Source organism: Ostrinia nubilalis, chromosome 6, assembly GCF_963855985.1.
Source record: "Ostrinia nubilalis chromosome 6, ilOstNubi1.1, whole genome shotgun sequence".
Classification (NCBI taxonomy): domain Eukaryota; kingdom Metazoa; phylum Arthropoda; class Insecta; order Lepidoptera; family Crambidae; genus Ostrinia; species Ostrinia nubilalis.
The window spans coordinates 6,878,090-6,899,749 of record NC_087093.1 but is presented as its reverse complement, the minus strand read 5'-3'; the positions used below and the strand labels follow the sequence as shown (position 1 = coordinate 6,899,749).

At 38.7% G+C, this 21,660-nt stretch overlaps 1 protein-coding gene across 1 annotated transcript; it reads left to right on the top strand.

Moving 5' to 3' along the window:
- The first annotated feature begins 8,529 nt into the window (after positions 1–8,529).
- On the top strand, positions 8,530–21,127 carry LOC135072797 (ethanolaminephosphotransferase 1-like). The gene is made up of 10 exons (XM_063966833.1): positions 8,530–8,785; positions 8,976–9,044; positions 9,323–9,515; positions 15,941–16,067; positions 17,118–17,247; positions 17,915–18,072; positions 19,650–19,738; positions 19,987–19,990; positions 20,080–20,260; positions 20,723–21,127. The coding sequence occupies exons 1-10, from the start codon at positions 8,735–8,737 to the stop codon at positions 21,059–21,061; spliced, it is 1,341 nt and encodes a 446-aa protein (XP_063822903.1). The 5' UTR covers positions 8,530–8,734; the 3' UTR covers positions 21,062–21,127.
- The last annotated feature ends 533 nt before the right edge of the window (positions 21,128–21,660 follow it).

Sequence of the window (21,660 nt, the reverse complement as noted above, 5' to 3'; positions counted from 1 at the left end):
TGTTCAACAAGATAAAATATTATTTGAATGTCGTGTTACTGGGAATTTTTAAATCTCCAAGCACTCTGTTATGTTTTTTTATCTCATCGTCAAAGTACTGTATGTATGGCAGCAATTTATTGCGTGACATATTTTATATGTAGCTAGGGTACTGCGTTAGTGGTGGCAGTTCAATAATGGAACGAATTTTTCAACAGTGAGAGCACTAAGCCATTACTTGCTCAGTGGCAGCAGTGCTCACAGTCATGAAGCTGAAGATAAAAATGGAGGGCAGAGTTGGAACAAAAACTTGAGTCAAATACCTACTTATATCTATCTCGCTCTCTGCGGCCCTACCTCTCTTTTTAGTGTGAACTGTAGTATTGCTATCTTCTGATTTAAATCTCCTTGTAAATTCTTCGAAATAGCCAATTCACTAACCAAATCAGAAGTTAAACAAATATATAATTAATATTTGAAACTAAGATTACCTAGTTAAATAAAAAATCACAAAATTGTCGGCCATTTGGGCTTAATGTGTTGGCGAATCAGGGAATTACAATCCCAATTCCTGGGTAATCGGTACCATGTGGCAACATCGGCCCAATCCGGCCCATCATGGCGGTTGTTTACTATTTTGTTTATTAAGCAGTTAATTTCGTTTGAGATTGTTTACAGGAAATAATCATTGTTTTATCACAAGAATTGGTGCAAAATTTTGTAGTGCGTGGTTGCGGTAGTACGTGGTGTCCTGGAAGTGACATAAGATTCCACGCGTAAGTGTTTATTTCGTGATTTCCGACATTGGATCATTGTAAACATTTTTCACATTTTTTACAGTAATTTCTTCCTAAAACGTTTTACCAGTAATTACACTTATCATTTTTAATGATACCTATGTCAAGAAATAAAGATCCCATCAAAAACAATACTTGTCAAAAAAAACAAGTCTCGCAACTCAGTTGTTCTACGGTAAAAAGTTGTGAGATCCATGTAATACCAAGTCCAGGCCAGGAAATCTTTAACGTTTTACATAAATTATTGACTTGGCCATCGCACTAAATAATTTAATTTACACGTGTTTTCATGCGATGGCCAAGTCAATATATTTATGTAAAACGTTAAAGATTTCCTGGCCTGGACTTGGTATTACATGGATCTCACAACTTTTTACCGTAGAACAACTGAGTTGCGAGACTTGGTTTTTTTGACAAGTATTGTTTTTGATGGGATCTCATTTCTTTTTGTATTTTGTAGACAGCAGTTATGTATCTAGAAAACTGGACCGAAATTGAAAAATTTTACTCGACTTGGCGGTTGCACTACCGTGCCCCCAAATATTTTAGTTTTTCCTTGATTCATACACCAAACACTACTTATATTCCAAATTTGAAGCTTCTAGGTCTGCTAGAAGTGCCTAAGAGTTTTGATGATCGGTGAGTCAGTGAGTCAGTCAGTGAGTGACAAAATTAAGTAACTTTGACCCGTTATAATTCTTAAACTACTGGTTCAAATTGAATGAAATTTTAAATATACCGTGTCTTTACAATGCCTGCATAGCTAATGAAAATTCAGCCTTCTAGTTTTATCCACAACGAAGTTACAGGCGGTCGAAAATGGCCTGAGCCCCGATTACGGTAACTTTTATAACGTCTACAATCCAGACGCGTTTCTGATTCTGCGATACGATTGGTCAAAACAGCTGACGTACGCTGTTGAACGACCAATCGTATCGCAGAATCGAGAAGCGTGTCTGGATTGTTGACGTTAAAAATTACCGTAATCGGAGCCCTGAATTGCTTCGAGAAAAGGATGGTACGGCCGTGCCGCTTTTTTGCTCGACTTGGTGGGGGCACTGCCGTGCCCCCAGATTTTACATTGGTTTCATTGAATTTAAGCAATTTTATATTTTTTGTTTATTTAGAAAGAGCGAGTCTGCCCACAGAGAGCGAGATAGTGATACTTAGTTTGTGCTTCAAGTAGGTATTCGGAGTGTGGCCTCCATTTTTATCTGTAGCTTCATGCTCACAGTGTATTTCGGACAATGTCTTATGTAAAAAAGCGCGGGAAACGTTGAACGCGACGGGCGTCTTTTTTGGTTCAAAAGTTTTGTAAATTTGTTTTAGCATATAAATAGATCAGTATTGTATAGTGTTCTTGTAAATTTATTGTTTTGTGTATATATTTTATGTAGATAGTGTTTAAATCTTGCTGTACTACCGGTGAGTCTATTTATTCAATTACTTGGAGCCGCAATGAACGACCCGCCCGATCCGGGCGGCTCTCTGCCGCCAGATGAAATTTCCCTTGATGATACTAGTAATGTTCCGCCGGCGGGTCATTTCGTTACGGTTACATCTAAACAAGGTTGGGAGTCCGATAATTCCACATCGGGTTCAACAGCTTGCCCTCGCAAGCGTAGCCGTAATAAGAAAAGTCGTAAACATCAGGCTAAAATTGAACGTAGACTTCTTGCTAAAAATATGACAGAAGAATCTACTGATATGGATCACCAGGATGTTCCACAGCCACAGCAAAAGGTCATTGCACCTGCAACTGGTATCTCTGACTTGCCTCCGTCCAACCCTACTCCAATTGCTCGTAATCTGTATAATGAATCAGACAGTGCGCCCTACGTAGTCCACGTTCAGAAGATCGAAACTAGCCCAAATGAAGGTCCGTCAATGCACGCACTCTCATTTGGGAAATTCCTGAAACAGAATTCCTTTCAATGTATCGTTAATGGTAGTGTAAAGCAAATTGGCCGAAACAAAATTTCGATTTCATTCTCGAACTTCAACCATGCGAACCTGTTTTTAACTCACAATAGTTTAGTGATCAAAAACTACAAAGCCTTCATTCCCTCCTTTAACGTTACAAGGATGGGCCTTGTGAGAGGTATACCAGCGGATTGGTCACCGGAGGAAATAATTGAAAACATTACAGTACCAGATGATTGTGGTAAAATTATAAAAGTTAGGCGGCTGAATTACAAAGTCTTTGTGGACGGTGCTCCTATTTGGAAACCATCTCAATCCATTGTATTAACTTTTGATGGAATAGAATAGAATAGAATAGAATTATTTTTATTCGTCTAATTAATGGTACATGTTCATGAGTGTGTACTTACAAGCTACTTATAAATTATTACAGTTTGCAAGTAATTACACTAGGGGTATAGTTCATATCCGAGTACCGGTCCTTGGGAGAGGGATCATTTGGTTGGTGGAACTGTTTCTGTGATATTTTTCTCGCAGATTGCGCAGTTTTAGTTCCCCTATCAGGGGCAATGAGGACAATGTGTTCGCACATTCCGTAAGTGAGCATTTACGTGTCAGGCGTGGTGGTGTGAATGCAGGACCCTAGTAGGCCTGGGCGGGTGGGAGCCTTTCGCTTGTCAAGTGGTTTGCTGCGCTCGCGCTTGTTCACAAATTCAACCGTGCCAATTCTATCTGCGTAGAGGAGGGGGTTGTATTTGTTGTGTCGAGTGTAGCGCTCGCCAGGGTCTCGAAGATCCGGGATGTCGAGGCGTTTCACGGTGTCTATGAGGTCCTTGTTCAGGTCGTGAATTCGTATATGCCACGGGTCTTGTTGAAGCATGTCGTAGAGGGTTTCAGTCTCCAGTCTACGACTGAATTGGGCAGCTGCCTTAAGAGCCATTCGGTGTTGGCGCTCGAGCGTGAGTAGGTTGGTTCGACTGAACAACGGTAGCAGCGGCACTACCCCGTAGTCCAGGACAGGCAGCAGGCAGGCGTTAATCACCTTGAGTTTGGTTTCTAGCGACACATTTGCCCGGTAGCCGATGATGCCGTAGAGACAAGCTCTCACCTTCTTAGCTTTATCAACGTTCAGTTTGGTATGTAGGTTCATGGAGAGTTGTTTATCGAAGATCACACCCAGGTACTTGGTGTGATTCTTGTAGACAATTTTTTCGTCTTTTAGTTTGACATAATTGCGGTAGCCACGACTGTTGGGCGCATCGCTCGCCGGTCTCTTGTGTGTGAACATCACGCATTCCGTCTTTGCGACGTTGCATTTGAGTCCCCACCGGTGGTAGTAATCCACGACTTCGGTGGCCATCCATTCAGCGCGGATGGTAGCGTCGTCTGGTTTGTGGGCAGCATTTAGGATGCACAGGTCGTCGGCATACTGCGAGAGAAGTTGCCCGCGGTATCCATTGCGAGGTATATCTGAAACATATAAGTTAAAGATTAGGGGGCCCAATATGGATCCCTGTGGCACGCCGTGCGGTTGGCACGCCGTGCGGTCCACTATGCCACAAGTAAATCCTGCCCTGAATTTCTAAGGCAAAAAAACATAAAAACTTCTATGGCTAATAACTCCATGTCATATGCAGAAGCCTCAAAAATTCATCCACCAGTATCCAAGTCTTATGCAGACATAGTTACAGCAAAATCGAATTCCCAAATAGTACAGGATAAGTCTCCTAATCTTGTTTCATCTTACAAAAAAACTGTATACAAAACTCCTCGTTCCACTCCCACATTAGGCAAAAGCTATGACCGTACAGCACATGAGGCTATCATTAGGGAAAACTTAATTCCTTCCCCATCTAATGGTTGTGCTATTAATACCGAATTTCATAATAAAGAATCACCAGTATCTCTACCTGAATTAATACTTGCTCTTATTAATATTGTTTCTAAGTCAAATTCAAGTTCACCGTCCCACGCTGCCTATATAATTGATAAGTGTATGAGAGTCATTCAAGATGGCGATGCAAGCTAAGCTGCTAAAGTGGAACTGTCGCAGCATAGTTAGTAAAAAATGTGAAATTATATACTTGTTAAACAAATATAAGCCATTTGTCTTTGCTTTAGCAGAGACATGGCTCAAACCCATGCAACATTTTAAAGTGCATGGATATACCTCTGTCAGAGATGACAGACCTGATGGGTATGGTGGTACTGCACTCTTAGTTAAAAGCACAGTGCCATTTTCTATTATCTCACTACCTTCCCATTCTGTAAATATGTCAATTGTAGCCATAAGTGTGTATAATATCTGTATAGTTTCATTGTACATTCCTCATCCATCTGTAGATATTTCTGAAGTAATTAACCGGTTATTCTCCCTTCTCCCTAGACCTTTTCTAGTATTAGGAGATTTTAATTCCCACCACCAATCTTGGGGTAGCTCGCTAACTAATAGTTTTGGTGAAGATTTTATTGAAATGTTTGATGCACATAATCTTTGTATTTTAAACACAGGAGCACCCACCCGTCGTTCTCAACCAGGTCAAAACAATAGTGTTGTTGACCTATCAATTTGCACCCCTAGCCTGGCTTCTACACTATCCTGGGAAACATTACAGTCAACTTTTGGCAGCGACCATTTTCCGATCATTATCTCTTTTCCATCCATAAGGTCAACAAACTCTGGCCACTGTTCTCGGCTCAGATACTCCATCCCTAGTAAATCAGATACTCAGTGGAACCAGTACAGGAGTAGTGTTGAAAGAAGAGCATCATTACTTCCAGTTTTCGATTCAAATAACCTTAGTTCTTGTGCTGCTGCTTTGGCTAGTATTTTAGTAGATGCCGCTAATGAAATTTTTCCTAAAAAGACTTCCCCTACAAAAATACCATCCCCCCCTTGGTGGGATAGAGACTGCACTATAGCTATAAAAAATCGTAAAGAGGCCGAAATAAACTATAAAAATAATATGAATGAAGATAATTATAATATACTCTTAGAAATTACAGCTGATACGCGAAAACTTTTTAAAATGAAGAAGTTCGATGGATGGAGGAAGTTTTGTGATTCTATTTCACCAAACACTCCTCCGACCTTAGTGTGGCGCAATATTAAAAGATTTAGATCAGCTATGACAGACTCTTCTTTCAGCACAGTTCCTGTATCTCTAGCGGACGAGTTTCTTGATAAGTTAGCCCCACCCTGGGTACCAGAAAACATAAGCCTTTTTCCATATTCCACGCAAGAATTGATTGGTCTAAATTCTCCCTTTACTATAACGGAGCTCAAAGGCGCTATTGCTAACGCCAAAGACTCTGCTCCTGGAGCTGATGGCATTTCATATGCATTTTTATCCAACATTTCCAATAGCATCCTTTGTTATTATTTATCCATCATCAATGACATATTGTTGACAGGTGACATTCCTCCATCTTGGAAATCACAGATTGTATTACCGATTCTGAAACCAGGCAAACCTTCTTCCGACATTTCTTCATACCGTCCAATATCGTTATCGTCGGTGCTACTTAAATTATCAGAACGTCTGATTAAAAATCGCCTAGAATGGTATATTGAAAGTAACAGCCTGTTAGCCAATAGCCAATATGGTTTCAGAAAAGGGAAATCCACATTAGACAGTATTAGTATATTCGTATCTGATATTCGGTATTCCCTTACGTTAAATGAGTCTCCCATAGCGGTGTTCCTAGACATAAATTCTGCATACGATAATGTTCTTTTATCAGTTTTAAAAACTAAGTTAAATGCGTTAAAAGTGCCCCATTTGCTATGTAATTTTATTTTAAAGATTTTATCTCAGCGATGTTTAATACTTCCGGTCGCCGACTCAGAAACAAAGCGCTCAGTGTGGAGAGGATTACCTCAAGGGTCTGTGTTAAGCCCCCTTCTATATAATATATACACGTATGATCTAGCTTCATCTTTAGGCAATAATATAAAAATACTTCTACAAGTTTCTGGGTGTAATCCTTGATTCAAAACTTACCGGAGTTCCTCATTGTAACTTTGTTTCCAACAAGTGTGAGAAACTTCTTAATATGCTAAGATGCCTTTCAGGCGTCTGGTGGGGAGCTCATCCTTTTTCTATGAAATTGATATATAATGCATTAATTAGGAGTATATTAGATTATGGCACATTTCTATTGGAACCTGCAAATGTTTCAGCTTTTAAAAAGCTGGATTTAATTCAAAATAAAGCTTTAAGAATTATTACGGGCGCGATGAGGTCTAGCCCGATAAATGCTCTTCAGGTTGAAACCTGCGAGCCCCCTCTCCATCTAAGAAGACAGTATCTATCTGACAGATTTATTTTTAGAGTTATTCAGTTAAATAACCATCCTCTTATATCCAATCTCCAGGCTCTCCAAGAGGTATCCTCCGATAGTTATTGGTCCCATAAGTCTTTGCCCTGTATATTAATTAGTTACCAAAAGTTCTTGTCCCTCACTTCTCCTACTCATTGTTCTAATCTTCTTCCTCTGTTCTCCAATTCTTATGAAATCTTAACCTTTTCCCCGGTAATTCATTACAACCTTTTTGACAAGTTAGACCCTTACATTAAGGATAATTTTAGGTTTGTTGCTGATACACAATTTAATGAGTATCACCATATTTTTTCAGACGCTTCTAAACATTCCAATTCTGGCTGTGTAGGCGTGGGTGTATTTCACTCGCAATCTAAAATTGTACAAAAAGTGAAGCTTCCTCCTGAGTCTTCGGTATTCACAGGAGAATGTTTTGGCTTGTTTAAGGCAGTAGAATATATTCGTGTAATGAAATTGAAAAGAGCCATTATTTTCACAGATTCGTTAAGTGCCCTTCAGGCATTGGAAAAATTTCCATTCCATCATAAAACACCATATCCTATTATTTTTGATACAAGAAAGATTGCCTTTGAATGTTCACTGAAGGGATATTCAATTCAATTTGCTTGGGTTCCGGGTCATCGCGGAATTTTAGGAAATGAAACTGCAGATCGCGTTGCTAATGAAGCTATAAACTGTGGTGACATGTTTCCATATAAAAACTATAGTCACGATTTGTTAAATTTACCAAAAGCTTACCTATATGATACATGGACAAGTTTATGGCAATGGTCGAGTCTGTCTAAAGGTAAATTGTATTCACTTATTCAGCCTCAAATTCCGCGCAAACCTTGGTTTTTTAAATCTAAGTTTGGTAAAAATGTTACCTCTATGTTAATCCGAATGAGGTTAGGTCATGTCTGCACTCCGGTGCATCTGGCCAGACTTCATATTTTAAATAGTTCACTATGCGAGTGTGGGTTGGACGAAGGTGATCTGAACCATATTTTCTTTTCATGTCCTCTTATCAACCGTGATTCCTTTATAAACAATCTTATTTCCTATAAAATTCCTTTCCCTACCAGCATATTAGCATTACTTAGTCTTAATGATGTAAATATTCATAAATTCATCTGTGATTTTATCAATGTAAATAACTTAAAAGTTTGATTGTTTTTTATGTACAATTAACCATTGTACATAAAAAAAAACTGTATAATATTTATAACCTAAACTTAAGTTTATGTAAATATCTTTGTATTTTTATATAATTTAATATGTAATACTTTCCTGATCTATCCTTTTTCCAAATTCCGATTTCCGTTCCTTGTGTTCCTAATTTCACGTTTCCTCGTTTTATGGGGGGGTAAAAAAAAAAAAAAAAACTTGATATTGGCAAATGCGCAAGCCGCGCGAGCCATAAAAAAAAAAAAAAAAAAAATGTCTTATGTATCTGTCATTAACGTCAAGCTGTCTGTCACACAGTCTGACAACTGACAGCACCAGAAAAAATGTCAGTCAGTCGATTTTTGCTTGTGGGAGGCAGTCATGTGTTGTTAGTAAACGCTTTCGCAAGCTAAAATTCGCTTTTGGAAATTAATTTCTCATTACAAATCACATAAAAATACTATCAACTGTTTTAATTGAAACGGCATGTTGCTATTAAGTTAAAGCATTGTAATTTACAAAGAAGTGCACTTACATCGGTCGTGATGGGTCGTTTCCTGACACCGGATAAATTGGCCGGGTTCGAAAAATACAAGGTATTTAATGCTAGATTCATTAATAATTTGTCTGTATGTAACGTTAAATATTAGACTTTCGGAATGCCACAGCAGAGCACTGATTTTACCTCTATTCAAGAATATGTAACTTGAAAAATAATGTACTGCCGTAAAAAAAACTATTACACCATGTAACCCATAAAACTTTACACCGCCCTTTGTGTTTCAGTACAATTCCATCGATACTAGTGTGCTCAGTAACTATGTTATGCACCCATTTTGGAATTGGTGTGTTCAGGTGAGTCATGGAAATATGAGTTACTTATTGATTTTAGTAAAATTTGAAGTGATAAAAAAATAAAAAACACTGTTGGATTACTTAGATCAGTCAGTTATCTGTAACCTTGGATTTCCCCTAACCATAGTTTACCTGCAAGCTACTAAATTAATTCTACCAGTAGTTTTATGATAGTTTATGCTTGTGTGGTTTAGGTAAACTTCAGCAACATATAGGTATTTTGTGAAAGTCCAATAGAACTTAGAAAAAGTATAATGTATTTTATTACCAAATTGCAGTTTTGTCCGGTGTGGGTGGCACCAAACCTGCTAACATTTGCTGGGTTCCTACTGACCGTTTTTAACTTCCTCCTATTCTCGTACTACGACTATGGGTTTCACGCCCTTACTGAAGAGAATGTCACTAACGATCACATTCCTTCGTGGGTGTGGGCTGTGTCCGCTGTGAACTTATTCGTGGCATATACTCTAGGTAAGATTATTTTATACTTACTAGATAATTATACCAATAAGATTTAATCAGATAAAAAATTTGGAGTACAATAATTACCTAAAAACTAAAATATTTTCTCTATTATACACTCGGCATCAAATAAATCGCACCTCCTGCGACACTTATCAAACGTATGCATCCCCACTTCCCACCAACATTGGTAGGTACCATTTGAAAGCCTAGTTCTAAACTTCATTTCATTAAAGGAAAGGTTTTTACCCCAAAAATGTGTCTTTACAAGGATCCAGAGTCACTTCTTCAAAAAATAGGTAGTTACGCTATAGCCATTTTTTATGACTATAAAACTGTTAAGTTGGGATTAATCGCTATCCATCTGTTAAAGAGGACACGTGAGATCTTTATTTGGTTTTATAACCATAAAAGTTTGTCTAATTGATCCCAGAGGTGAGCCCAAAGTGAGGTCTATTTTCAAGTCACATTTATGGTATATGTTAATCATTTATTTAGAAATGAAATGTATTTTTCTTTAAGGATATTTATTGGGCTTTCAAATAACACCAATATTGTTGGGGTACCACGATTGTGTCAGAAGAAAATCTTTAAAGTTCGCGTCGCGGAAGGTGCGGTTTATTTGATGTTGAGTGTAGTTTAATATTATCAACTTCAGTCTCCCTTTTTTAATAGATAATACACATAACAGTATTAATTGTGTTGGTAGTTAAATCTGTAACTGTTTACAACTCGTGTTTATTTCTACTATTTAACCAAATAGCTAAAAATAAACTGGGCATAAGTGAACACAAAGATGCAACTTACTTTGTTTACTATATTGCTTAGAATTAGATTATGTTGGCAGATTATGAAGCTAACTAATGCTACTCAAGGTTTACTCATTATCCAATTAAGTATCTTACATGTGCACAGCTGTTATTGATCTTCATGCATGTATCTTAACTACATATAAATTGTATGTACATTTTCCTTTTTAGGGTTCCGTACCTCAAAAGGAAAAAACGGAACCCTTATAGGATCACTTTGTTGTCCGTCCGTCCTTCTGTCAAGACCCTTTATCTCAAGAACGCGTGAACGTATCAAGCTGAAATTCACATGAAATACTCAGGTCTATTGTCCCTTTAAGCTGTGAAAATATCAAACTTCTAAGCCAAGCCAATCAAAAGATACAGCCGATTATGTCGATATTTTCAACAAATTTTCGACACTCGCAAAGGAATCAAAACCAACAGGATACTTCCCGTAAACTCAGAATCTTGAAATTTGGCATAAAGCATTGTCATATAATGCAAATATAGGAAAAATTGCGAAAATTACATTTTTTTAGTTATATAATATAATAAAAATATTTTAATAAAATGAAACTTACTACCTTATTTCTCACGAACGAATAAAGGTATCAAATTGAAATTTATACCAAATACCTAGATCTATTGTCCCTTTAACCCTTCATTTGATTTTGTTCACTGGGATGAACATTCAATTGAAAAAAATAATATGCCGAGTGCATACGTCTTAATTTCTGGTAAATTTATTTTTTCACTAGAAAATATACTTAAGTTTTGGTAGAAAAATATTTTTATGTGCTAGTCACAGTCTGAAAGTGTTAATTTTAGCCAAAATGCCGGCCATAGCGAAGACCAGGCTTTAGTGTCAAGGTGTTTATTCAAGCTTTACATGTGTTTTATTATAATTGAGTAATGACAGTGGTTTTAACGTATTGCATAGTGTTCATGCTTAATAACTTGATTGATTTATAATGCTCATTTAATAAATAAGCCATGTTATACCAGGTCAAAGTCGAGTGTTCATCCCAGTGAACATTGCCAAATTACTAATAATCTTTGATTGTTCATCCCAGTGAACGTTGTCAAATAAGCTATGAAACGTTTATTTTTGCTTAATTTTATTTCAGTGGACTAATTTTTTTATTTAGAGTAATTTTTTATTTTGTTTGGGATGTTGGCAGCTTAATACTGTATATTGCATGAAATGTAATATCAGAATAATATTTTGTTACTGGTAAAAGTGGACATAATTGTTTTCTAAATTTTCATGCAAAATAATTACATATTTTAATTTAGCGGTTGTTTGTAGATTCAAAGTTTGTAGTTCCAAAGAATATTTTTGATTAAAATCATTTTTACTTTTTTATTTAAACCCTGAAGAATATATTTTATAAATGTGGGAGCTGTTTTTTTATTATTTAGTGCGACTTGTCCACTTTTAAGTTACATGAACAAAAAATTATGTTTTTTTCTTTAAAACCATTGAACATTGTTTTACCTCAACGATCACACAAAATTGTATGGTAATAGTTAATTTCTTACTATTTTGTGCACCAAAAAGCATTTGATAATATAAATTTTACTTTTTATATGAATAACTGTTTTAATTTAATGCCGCTACCCTAAATTGGCAATGTTCACCCCAATGAACAGTTAAAATTCTCCATGTATTTGGCAGTGTTCATCGGGATGAACATTGTTTTTTTTCTATTTGGTGAAGTTCCGATTTTTTATATATTTTTTTCTGACCTATAAATAACCCTAAGAACATAAATCCGACGATGTATTTTTATTTTTTGATAAATAATGAGTCTGCCAAATTAAGGGTTAAGAAGTAAAAAAATCAAACTTCTAAGTTAACGCGATCAAAAGATACAGCAGTTTATACCGACACCTTAGACGAATTTCCGTCACACGCTAGGGAATCAAAACCTACAAGGTACTTCCTGTGAACTCAGAATCTTGAAATTCGGCACGAAGCAACGTTATATAGTACAGATAAAGGAAAAATTGCGAAAATGATAAATTTGAAGTTATATAAAATTTAAAATATTATTTTTGCTTACATGACATAAAATATTTTTTTAATAATTATAAACTTACTACCTACAGTACCTACCCTTTTTCACATGAACGCGTAGAGATATTAAAGTTGAAATTCATATCAAACACTTCTTAAATCTAATTGCCTCTAAACTGTGAGAAATTCTAAATCAACGCAAAAATTCAAAACGCTGAGGTAGGTACCTACCTATAATGCAAATATAGGAAAAATAAATAAATAAAAAATAATCATACCGCATATTTTTTTTTTATAAAACTCCGGACTTTGACGTAATTTTGGTTTTTAAAACACTTAAAAGTGAAATGAATGGTGTCCATTGGCATAGCTACAGGTTTTACCTAAGAATACTTGTTTTATATTTGTAGATAGTTACCCTGCCTAAAAAAAAACCCTAGCTACGCCAAAGCTAGCGTTATTTGATAAGGATCAGATATAAACACAAAATAATCTTGCGTGCATACCAATGTTATTTATACCATTTTGCAAGGGGAAAGGGATTTGTGGTTAGCCCTGACTACTTAAGGACAGGAAAAAATCAAATGATACCGCGAGCTAACTACGAACAGCGCCATCTATTGACAACCGTGCGAACTACGTAGTGTCGTTGCTCGGTGATAGGTGTTGCTGATTGCAGCTCATTGTTACAATACTTTTTATTAAAATCGGATTTTATTCCGGAGGTTTTACAATTTCTTACTACTTTCGCAAATCATTACAAATGAAGAAAGGAATTTACGGTGTGGTACCCTCAATGTACAATTAGATTTCGAGCGATACCACTTTTGGGCATTCTCCTTTTAAGTAGTTACTTTCCCCATTGTAATGTTATGAATTTCATTTTGCAATAAAAATACCATAGTTATGACTCGATTGTCGTAATGAACGAACTTTGTAAACCTTGCAGGTTTGTACGGAACCCTCGGTGCGCGAGTCCGACTCGCACTTGGCCGGTTTTTTATTTGAATAAAATAGTTTTAAAAAAGGCAGGGAGCTCCTAAGATAAAAATAGTGACTAATAGCTATTAATTATAATTATACCTAGCACAAAGGTCACTTAGAAGTTCATTTTATCATTTAATTCTAACTTAGTAAATAACTGTTGGCCCTAACATACCTACTCAGAGGGTAAAAGGGGGATTTTTTATGACTATCTTTTGTTTTAATAGTATTTATTCTTAATATTATGCAGTGCACCAGACAATGGTTTTTAGTGGAACTCTAAGATCAAGAGAAAAACTGTGCAAGGTTGACCTCTATCTCCACCCCATTTCCTAAACAAGGCATCTTCGAAAGAAAAACACAGTTATTTAGGTTTAGGTACTGAAATGCTAAATAATTGATTATTATACATTACACAAAGCCACAAAATACTTTGTAAGTATTTTGTGACTAAATAATCCGTCTTTCTTTTACCTATTAGTTTTAATTTTCGTTGTATTGTTGTGTTGTATGAGACCGCAGTTAAGTAACTTTTAACACGATCCGTCTTCTATCGTGTGTGTCGGTTATAAGAACTAAGGTCATGGCATGTAAGAATTACTTAATGACCGCCCTTAGCCTTAACAGGCGTCTGACAATAGTTCAATCGACGGAACAACTTAACGTGCCTTCGAAATTATGTAAATTTTATTGTGCTGTTGTTAAAACCAAACTCAGTACGTCGCGTACTACCGCTATTTTTAATATTATTATCATAAATAAGATAGGTCATCTTATCGTCGAATGTTGCTTTATAATTCTGCGTAAGTAGTCGTATTATTATTTTGATTAACTAGCTAATGCCCGCAGCTTTGCCCGTGTAGATTTCGATCTGTCACAGAAAGATTACCGCGCCCGTTTCTGTTAAAAATCTGGGATAAAAACTATCTTACCTGTTTTTCTTGGGTCTAAATTCTCAATCCATTTACCACATCAAAATCGGTTTAATGGTTCACGAGTACCTAAGTATGTTGAACTGCTGACATACAGGATGTGCGCAATCGTAACATCTTCGTAAAATATTAAACAACATTAAAACAAGTTATTTTTAAATATAATAACAATATTTTTTTCACTTGTATAGGAGACAGAGTTATGTTTTTGTGTACAACTGGTACAACGAGTATGCAGTTACGAGTGTCGCTAGTATGTAATCATGATACATAATTACAATCCAATATACAAACAAATAATATAGATGTAATTGAGCCGGAGTCTGTTCTGTTACTCAGATTGTTCAAATAACTGCCCTTTGTTATCTAATGTTAACGTCTTACTTTGATAATACCAAGGCGTTACGAAATCGTATCCTATTTAGATATTGTTTGGTTATTAAAATAGCTGTACAATTATAAACTTATTCATAAATGAATCGGCATTAAGTTTTAAGATTGTGCCACGTGATTGCACTTATGGGTGGCGACGTGATCTCTATCGCCTTATAATGTTATCTTTCTTAATTATTTATTTTAAAATAAACTAACGTACCTATATTGCAGCTATAGTAGACGTATTATGCAATATAATATTATAGTTATAATTTCTAAAAATATTTTTTTCGGTACAAAGGATATTGAGTTCAACTGATAACAAAGGTTAGATAATAATAAATTTATAGATTGTTATGAGTAATTTTCCACCGTCAGCTATCGTTTGGAGCGAGAGACGCTCTTCCTGTGCAAAGTTATTATTTATAAAGATTTTTTTTTATGTAGAGATTGCACGCTTATTAAATGCCAAAAGCTTCGAAATATCCAAACATTTGGGCCAAGCGAAGGATAGACTAATTGTTCGTTCGTCCGAGTCGATAGAAAAAATGGTGGAGTCGTAGAAATAGCTATATCCAAATGCATGCTAGTTACTAATTGAATTTTTATTAAGTAGTAAAATACCCAAACTGAGTGATGTAGTAAACCGTCATACTAAACCTTGAACTTGCCTGTAATACGTAACTTGCTTGTATGTAAATGTAACACCTTGTACAGTCAGCGTCAAATAGTTCGTGACACCTAAAGTGGCCAAAAAGTTGACAACACAACCTTATTCCAATATAACAAAGACGTGTTGCGAACTTTTTGGCTACTGTGTCTCGAACTATTGTCTGTAAAAATAAGTTATTTAATATTACCTATTTTGTACGTGTTCGCTTACTATGGGCCTCATAAGAAGGCTCAAGGTCACGCAAAGGGCGATGGAGCGGGCTATGCTCGGAGTTTCCCTGCGTGATCGAATCATAAATGAGGAGATCCGCAGGAGAACCAAAGTAACCGACATAGCTCGCAGAATTGCTAAAATCAAGTGGCAGTGAGCGGGGCACATAGCTCGTAGAGACGATGGCCGTTGGGGCAGGAAAGTTCTTGAGTGGCGACCACGGGCTGGAAGACGTAGCGTGGGCAGGCCTCCTACTAAGTGGACCGACGATCTGGTAAAGGTCGCGGGAAGAGCCTGGATGCGGGCAGCGCAGGACCGTTCATTGTGGAAAACCTTGGGGGAGGCCTTTGTCCAGCAGTGGACGTCATTTGGCTGAAACGAACGATTTTGTACGTGCGTGTATTTAAACAAATTCAAATGGAATCATCATAACTGAATGTGTTTTCTAGACGGCATCGACGGCAAGCAAGCCCGCAGGACAGGCACTAGCGGGCCGCTGGGCGAGCTCTTTGACCACGGCCTCGACTCGTACTCGTCCGTGCTCATACCCACTTGTTTGTACAGCATATTTGGAAGGTAAACATTGCTGAATCAATTCACATACAGTTCATAGTCTGTTGTACTAACAACTTCTCATTTAGCAGTATAATGCTAAAAGCATTCAGGTTGTATAAAAAAGTACAAACAAAATAATTATCTTTAAGTACCTACAACTCCATTATCAGACTTTAAGAGCTTATAATTTACGCATTTGCCTTGGCTTGATTAAATCCAAATAAACTCTGAAACAAGGAATCATATTTCTTTTTGGAATAAACCAGAATTAAAATGGAAACAAATCACTAATGCTCTTAATGGGGATGTTGCCTGGGTCAAAAAGCAAGAGTTTTAATTAGTCCGTCAGTTAACTTATCAAAAAATACTCTACACGTATTTTTCACTTTTTCAAACTAATGAAAATTTAAAGAGATAAAGCGCCCCAAAGTTCATAAGAAGAGGCCCGTGACGTCAACGCTTGCTTAAAAATGCCGCACGTTGTGACGTCGTGCGCAACTTCAACGCACCATAACTATGTAATTATTTGTTAGATTGACAAATAAAATTATATGTGTCCAATATTTTTTGATATTAAACATTACGGACTAAAAAAATTTTTTTAGGCAACTAGCCTATTTTGAAATAGCGGATATTGTAACCTTGATTCGCTCTTATTATGATTTATATTAAAATATCATTGATTAAATCTAAATTGAATCCAATTTAATATGTTATGGGCCTTATTGTGTCCCACTAGAATCAACCCCAGAAGCTTCAAGTTAGATAATCCAACTATTTACCAACTGAACCGAGAATAAATGCTATGAAATTTGGCTTTAAAATAAACTAGGTACTTACGTTAATCTTAACTAGGCTTTCAAGCATCTTGTAAGATTTTTTGATGTTTTAATCTAAAACACGTGTATAGCTTGAGGAAAAAGAATTATAATTTTTGGCATGGGATTTTTGATATAATCAGTAATCACAGCTGGTTTTTTATGGCGCCACTGATTTGTTACCTATTTGTTATTTGGTTTTCCTTCCTGTTATTTGTTTGTAATAAAGAAAGTTTTTATCGTTATGTTACAGAGATGAGTTAAGCCCACTCCGGTTTTTCTTTGTGATATGGAACATATTTATAAACTTTTATCTCACGCACTGGGAGAAATACAACACTGGGGTGATGTTCCTGCCTTGGGGATATGACTTCACCATGATTGTAAGTACAATTACAGCTATCATTTAATTACTCTTTGACTTGATGACGTTGGGAATTACGGATGTTTCCAGAGTTACGGTATGGCAGTGGGTTCACAAATTGATGATAATTTGTGACGCAACAAATAACGATAAATTGTACTAGATCTCGTATAGATACAGAACTATTATCTTCCAAAACGACAAAGATACGTATACGGAGCACTATAATCCCATTGGGCTGTGTTGGATTGGCAGGCGTTTGACTGAAGTTTGACTTTATCATTAATCACGCCATACCATCATATAATATCATATTAGGAAAACGTAATTCTGCATCATGCATGGCTCGCTCATTTGGGTACTTCAAACCTTTAATGTACACTTAGTAGGCAAATAAACAATTTGAATTTGAAATCGATTCAATACAAACTTCTTTAAAAAATCACACTCCTAAATACGTTAGTTTTGAATTAGCTGTATAGTTATAATTGAGTTCGCGAACCTGATGACATCATAGCTCCCATTGCCTTACAAAATCTATATCAAAATCGCGTTTCGATAGCTCATAAAAAGTTTGTCTATTGACTAGGGTTCCCCCTATAATAACCGAGATCTGGCCAAAAAAAGAACAAAAGAAGAAGGGTGTCCACTACCCTAATATGAAACGTCATTCTTTTTATTCTCAGGGGTCGTGCTGCCTGCTGCTAACGACATCTGTCATTGGGCCTAAGGCGTGGCACGTGTCGCTGCCGGGAGGACTCAGCCCTGGGATCGTGTTCGAGTTCGTGCTTTACTTCTCCGCCATGATCACCAGCCAGACCGTCATCCTGTGGAATATTTACAAGTAGGTCACTTGAATATTACTTTTTCTGGTTCAAGACGTTCCTAATGCTTCAACTTTAAGCCAAAAACGGGACTATTCCCTCCTCTCGTTCCCACCACTGCAACTCCTGTGTAGCCAGTATCTACAGCTTGACTATAGATAATATTACCGTGGCTTGACCGCCAATGAAAACCCAACCAGTGAAGGGGAAAGTTAAACTGTCATTGGAGTTACAACGAAATTAATCTTTTCAGAAATCTATATAAACTTCCAGCTAGTCAGCATTTACGGCTTATTGTGAGACATTTGCAAGTTATAGTCACGAAAATAGTCCTTTTTCTCGTTCCCATTCCTCCATCTTCTGGCCAGCCAGCAGGGTTGACAGCTCTTTAAGTGATTGTGTTCACTGCTACCCCCTACGGAGCCGCACTAGTGCTAGTGCTGTACTGGCGCGTGTCTCCCATGAGTGAGCTACAGCTCCTTAAAGATTATTTAGCAGTGGTTTAGGCGTGGAAGCAAGACAGACAACTTTCGCATGTATAATATTAGTATAGAAGTATAGATTCCCACTTCTTGTTTCTACTGCTGCAACTCTTGGCCATCTAGGATCTACAGTTTATCCGCCAATTAAACCACTAAGTCCTTGTCTCACCAGTAAAGGTGAAAGTTTAATAGTCATTTGACCTGTATCGAAATTATCAGAAGAAAATAAAAGGTGCTGCAAGTTACTCGCAAAAAAGAGTCAGGTACTAGGTACCTGTTTCATCAGATCAGATAAGAGACAATCAAAGTTCTCAGATAAGTAACTCATAATACTCTATGAAAGGTGATAACGGTCACTCCTGTGTTTATCTAATCATTTTTTCAACATCACACCATTAGTATCTATGCAAAAAATTACTGGAGTTTGTACTTGTTGAGGTTTTTATGCATTAACCTTTTTGCATATTACAATACAACAATACGTTCATGAATATTTGTTAAAATGTCCTGTAACGGGATTTAAACATTTAAGTTTGTTAGCTACGTACCGACCAAAGTAAAGTGAGAGTATGTATTTTTTTTTTTAAATAACTGCTTGCCTACCTATATCATCATTTAAACATACTGTTCAAAAACGAACACACTACGAAAGAACATACAACAAAATATTTTTTTATCATGGACACTTCGTCGCACCCCTATCGATTCGACCTTCCGAGTATCCGAGTCTGATTTCATTCGTTTCAGCCAAATGACGTCCACTGTTGGACAAAGGACAAGGATTTCCATAACGACCGGTCCTGCGTTGCCCGTATTCAGGATCTTCCCGCGACCTTCACCAGATCGTCTGTCCACCCAGGACCTGCCCACAATACGTCTTCCGACTTGTGATCGTTACTCTAGAAGTTTTCTACCCCAACGGCCATCAGCCTTACGAGCTATGTGCCCCGCCCACTGCCACTTCATTTTAGCAATTCTGCGGGCTATGTGGGTCAGTTTGGTTTTCCTGCGGATCTCTTCATTTCTGATTCGATCACGCAGGGACACTCCAAGATTCCGATCCAAGTCTGATTTGTGCAATAAAAATTGTATTATTTATAATACGTCTGCATCAGGTCGTACCGCGACGGCACGGGCAAGATGCGTCCGTTCTCGGAGGCGGTGCGGCCGCTGGTGCCGGTGCTGGGTTATTCCACTATTCCCCGTTGACAATCCCCGTCAACGGGGATTAGTGAACTTTTTGTTCACTATTCCCCATTAACGCCAATGGAGCTTATAATGGGGAATAATGAACTAAAAAGTTTATTAATCCCCATTACGTCAAAAATAAAATCCTAATATAACGGGGATTAATGAACTTTTCAGTTCATTATTCCCCATTATAAGCTCCAATTGGCGCTAACGGGGAATAGTGGAATAAGCCCCGGTGCTGCTCTTCTTCGCGCTCAGCAGCACCGTACTCGCCCACTAATGTCTTTGTTTATTTCTTCGTTTAGTTATACATTTATACTACAGTGTGCCTGTACAATGACCCGTCTGCATCAGGTCGTACCGCGACGGCACGGGCAAGATGCGTCCGTTCTCGGAGGCAGTGCGTCCGCTGGTGCCGGTGCTGCTGTTCTTCGCGCTCAGCAGCGCGTGGGCGCTGTACTCGCCCACCGACATCATCAACCGAGGCCCCAGGCTGTTCTATCTGCTCACCGGAACTATATTCTCGAATATCAACGTAAGTAATGCTATGGCAGCGTTTGTTTTATTGATGTTTTCTGTTATAGATTTAAATTATTCCCATTGTAAAAGAGTGGGTTTTGTTTAGACCAATTTTTTTTGTGTTCAAGGTACAAGGTAAAAGGAAATTTTTTGGTGGTAAACACATAAAAAATAATTCTTTAAGAAGTAATTTCATTAGTCTTACCCTTACTTACTAAAAATAAGTTTATAAGAAAAACATATTTTTCCGAGGCACACCATCTAATGACCACGGTACACCGATTGCGGAACACTGGTTTAGACTATTCTAAATCTTATGATATCTCACTTATAGATGATTTATGACTCTAGCTGCTCGAAAACTCTGCCTTAAGATCTATGTATGTTATTGATGAGAGGCGATTTTTAGGAATTCGGACTGCTTCGTTTTGTCAGCGTCCAGTGTAGATTTCAAAATTCGTCACCCTTCTGTTTGCAGTGCCGTCTGATCGTGTCCCAGATGAGCGACACGCGATGCGAGCTGTTCAACGGGCTGCTGGTCCCGTACGCACTGGTGCTGGCGCTGGTGCTGTGCGTGCAGGTGTCGCCCATGAGCGAGCTGCTGCTGCTGGCGGCGCTGTGCGCGGGCTGCTCCGCCGCGCACGTGTACTACGGCTCCCGCGTGGTGAGTACGGGCCGGTGCTGTGCGTCAGGTGTCGCCCATGAGCGAGCTGCTGCTGCTGGCGGCGCTGTGCGCGGGCTGCTCCGCCGCGCACGTGTACTACGGCTCCCGCGTGGTGAGTACGGGCCGGTGCTGTGCGTCAGGTGTCGCCCATGAGCGAGCTGCTGCTGCTGGCGGCGCTGTGCGCGGGCTGCTCCGCCGCGCACGTGTACTACGGCTCCCGCGTGGTGAGTACGGGCCGGTTCTGTGCGTCAGGTGTCGCCCATGAGCGAGCTGCTGCTGCTGGCGGCGCTGTGCGCGGGCTGCTCCGCCGCGCACGTGTACTACGGCTCCCGCGTGGTGAGTACGGGCCGGTGCTGTGCGTCAGGTGTCGCCCATGAGCGAGCTGCTGCTGCTGGCGGCGCTGTGCGCGGGCTGCTCCGCCGCGCACGTGTACTACGGCTCCCGCGTGGTGAGTACGGGCCGGTGCTGTGCGTCAGGTGTCGCCCATGAGCGAGCTGCTGCTGCTGGCGGCGCTGTGCGCGGGCTGCTCCGCCGCGCACGTGTACTACGGCTCCCGCGTGGTGAGTACGGGCCGGTGCTGTGCGTCAGGTGTCGCCCATGAGCGAGCTGCTGCTGCTGGCGGCGCTGTGCGCGGGCTGCTCCGCCGCGCACGTGTACTACGGCTCCCGCGTGGTGAGTACGGGCCGGTGCTGTGCGTCAGGTGTCGCCCATGAGCGAGCTGCTGCTGCTGGCGGCGCTGTGCGCGGGCTGCT

Coding starts and splice junctions, on each gene's coding strand:
- LOC135072797 (XM_063966833.1), top strand. CDS start 8,735: ATGGGTCGTTTCCTGACACCGGATAAATTGGCCGGGTTCGAAAAATAC. Junction 8,786..8,975: donor CCGGGTTCGAAAAATACAAG/GTATTTAATGCT, acceptor TTTGTGTTTCAG/TACAATTCCATCGATACTAG. Junction 17,248..17,914: donor GATATGACTTCACCATGATT/GTAAGTACAATT, acceptor TTTTATTCTCAG/GGGTCGTGCTGCCTGCTGCT.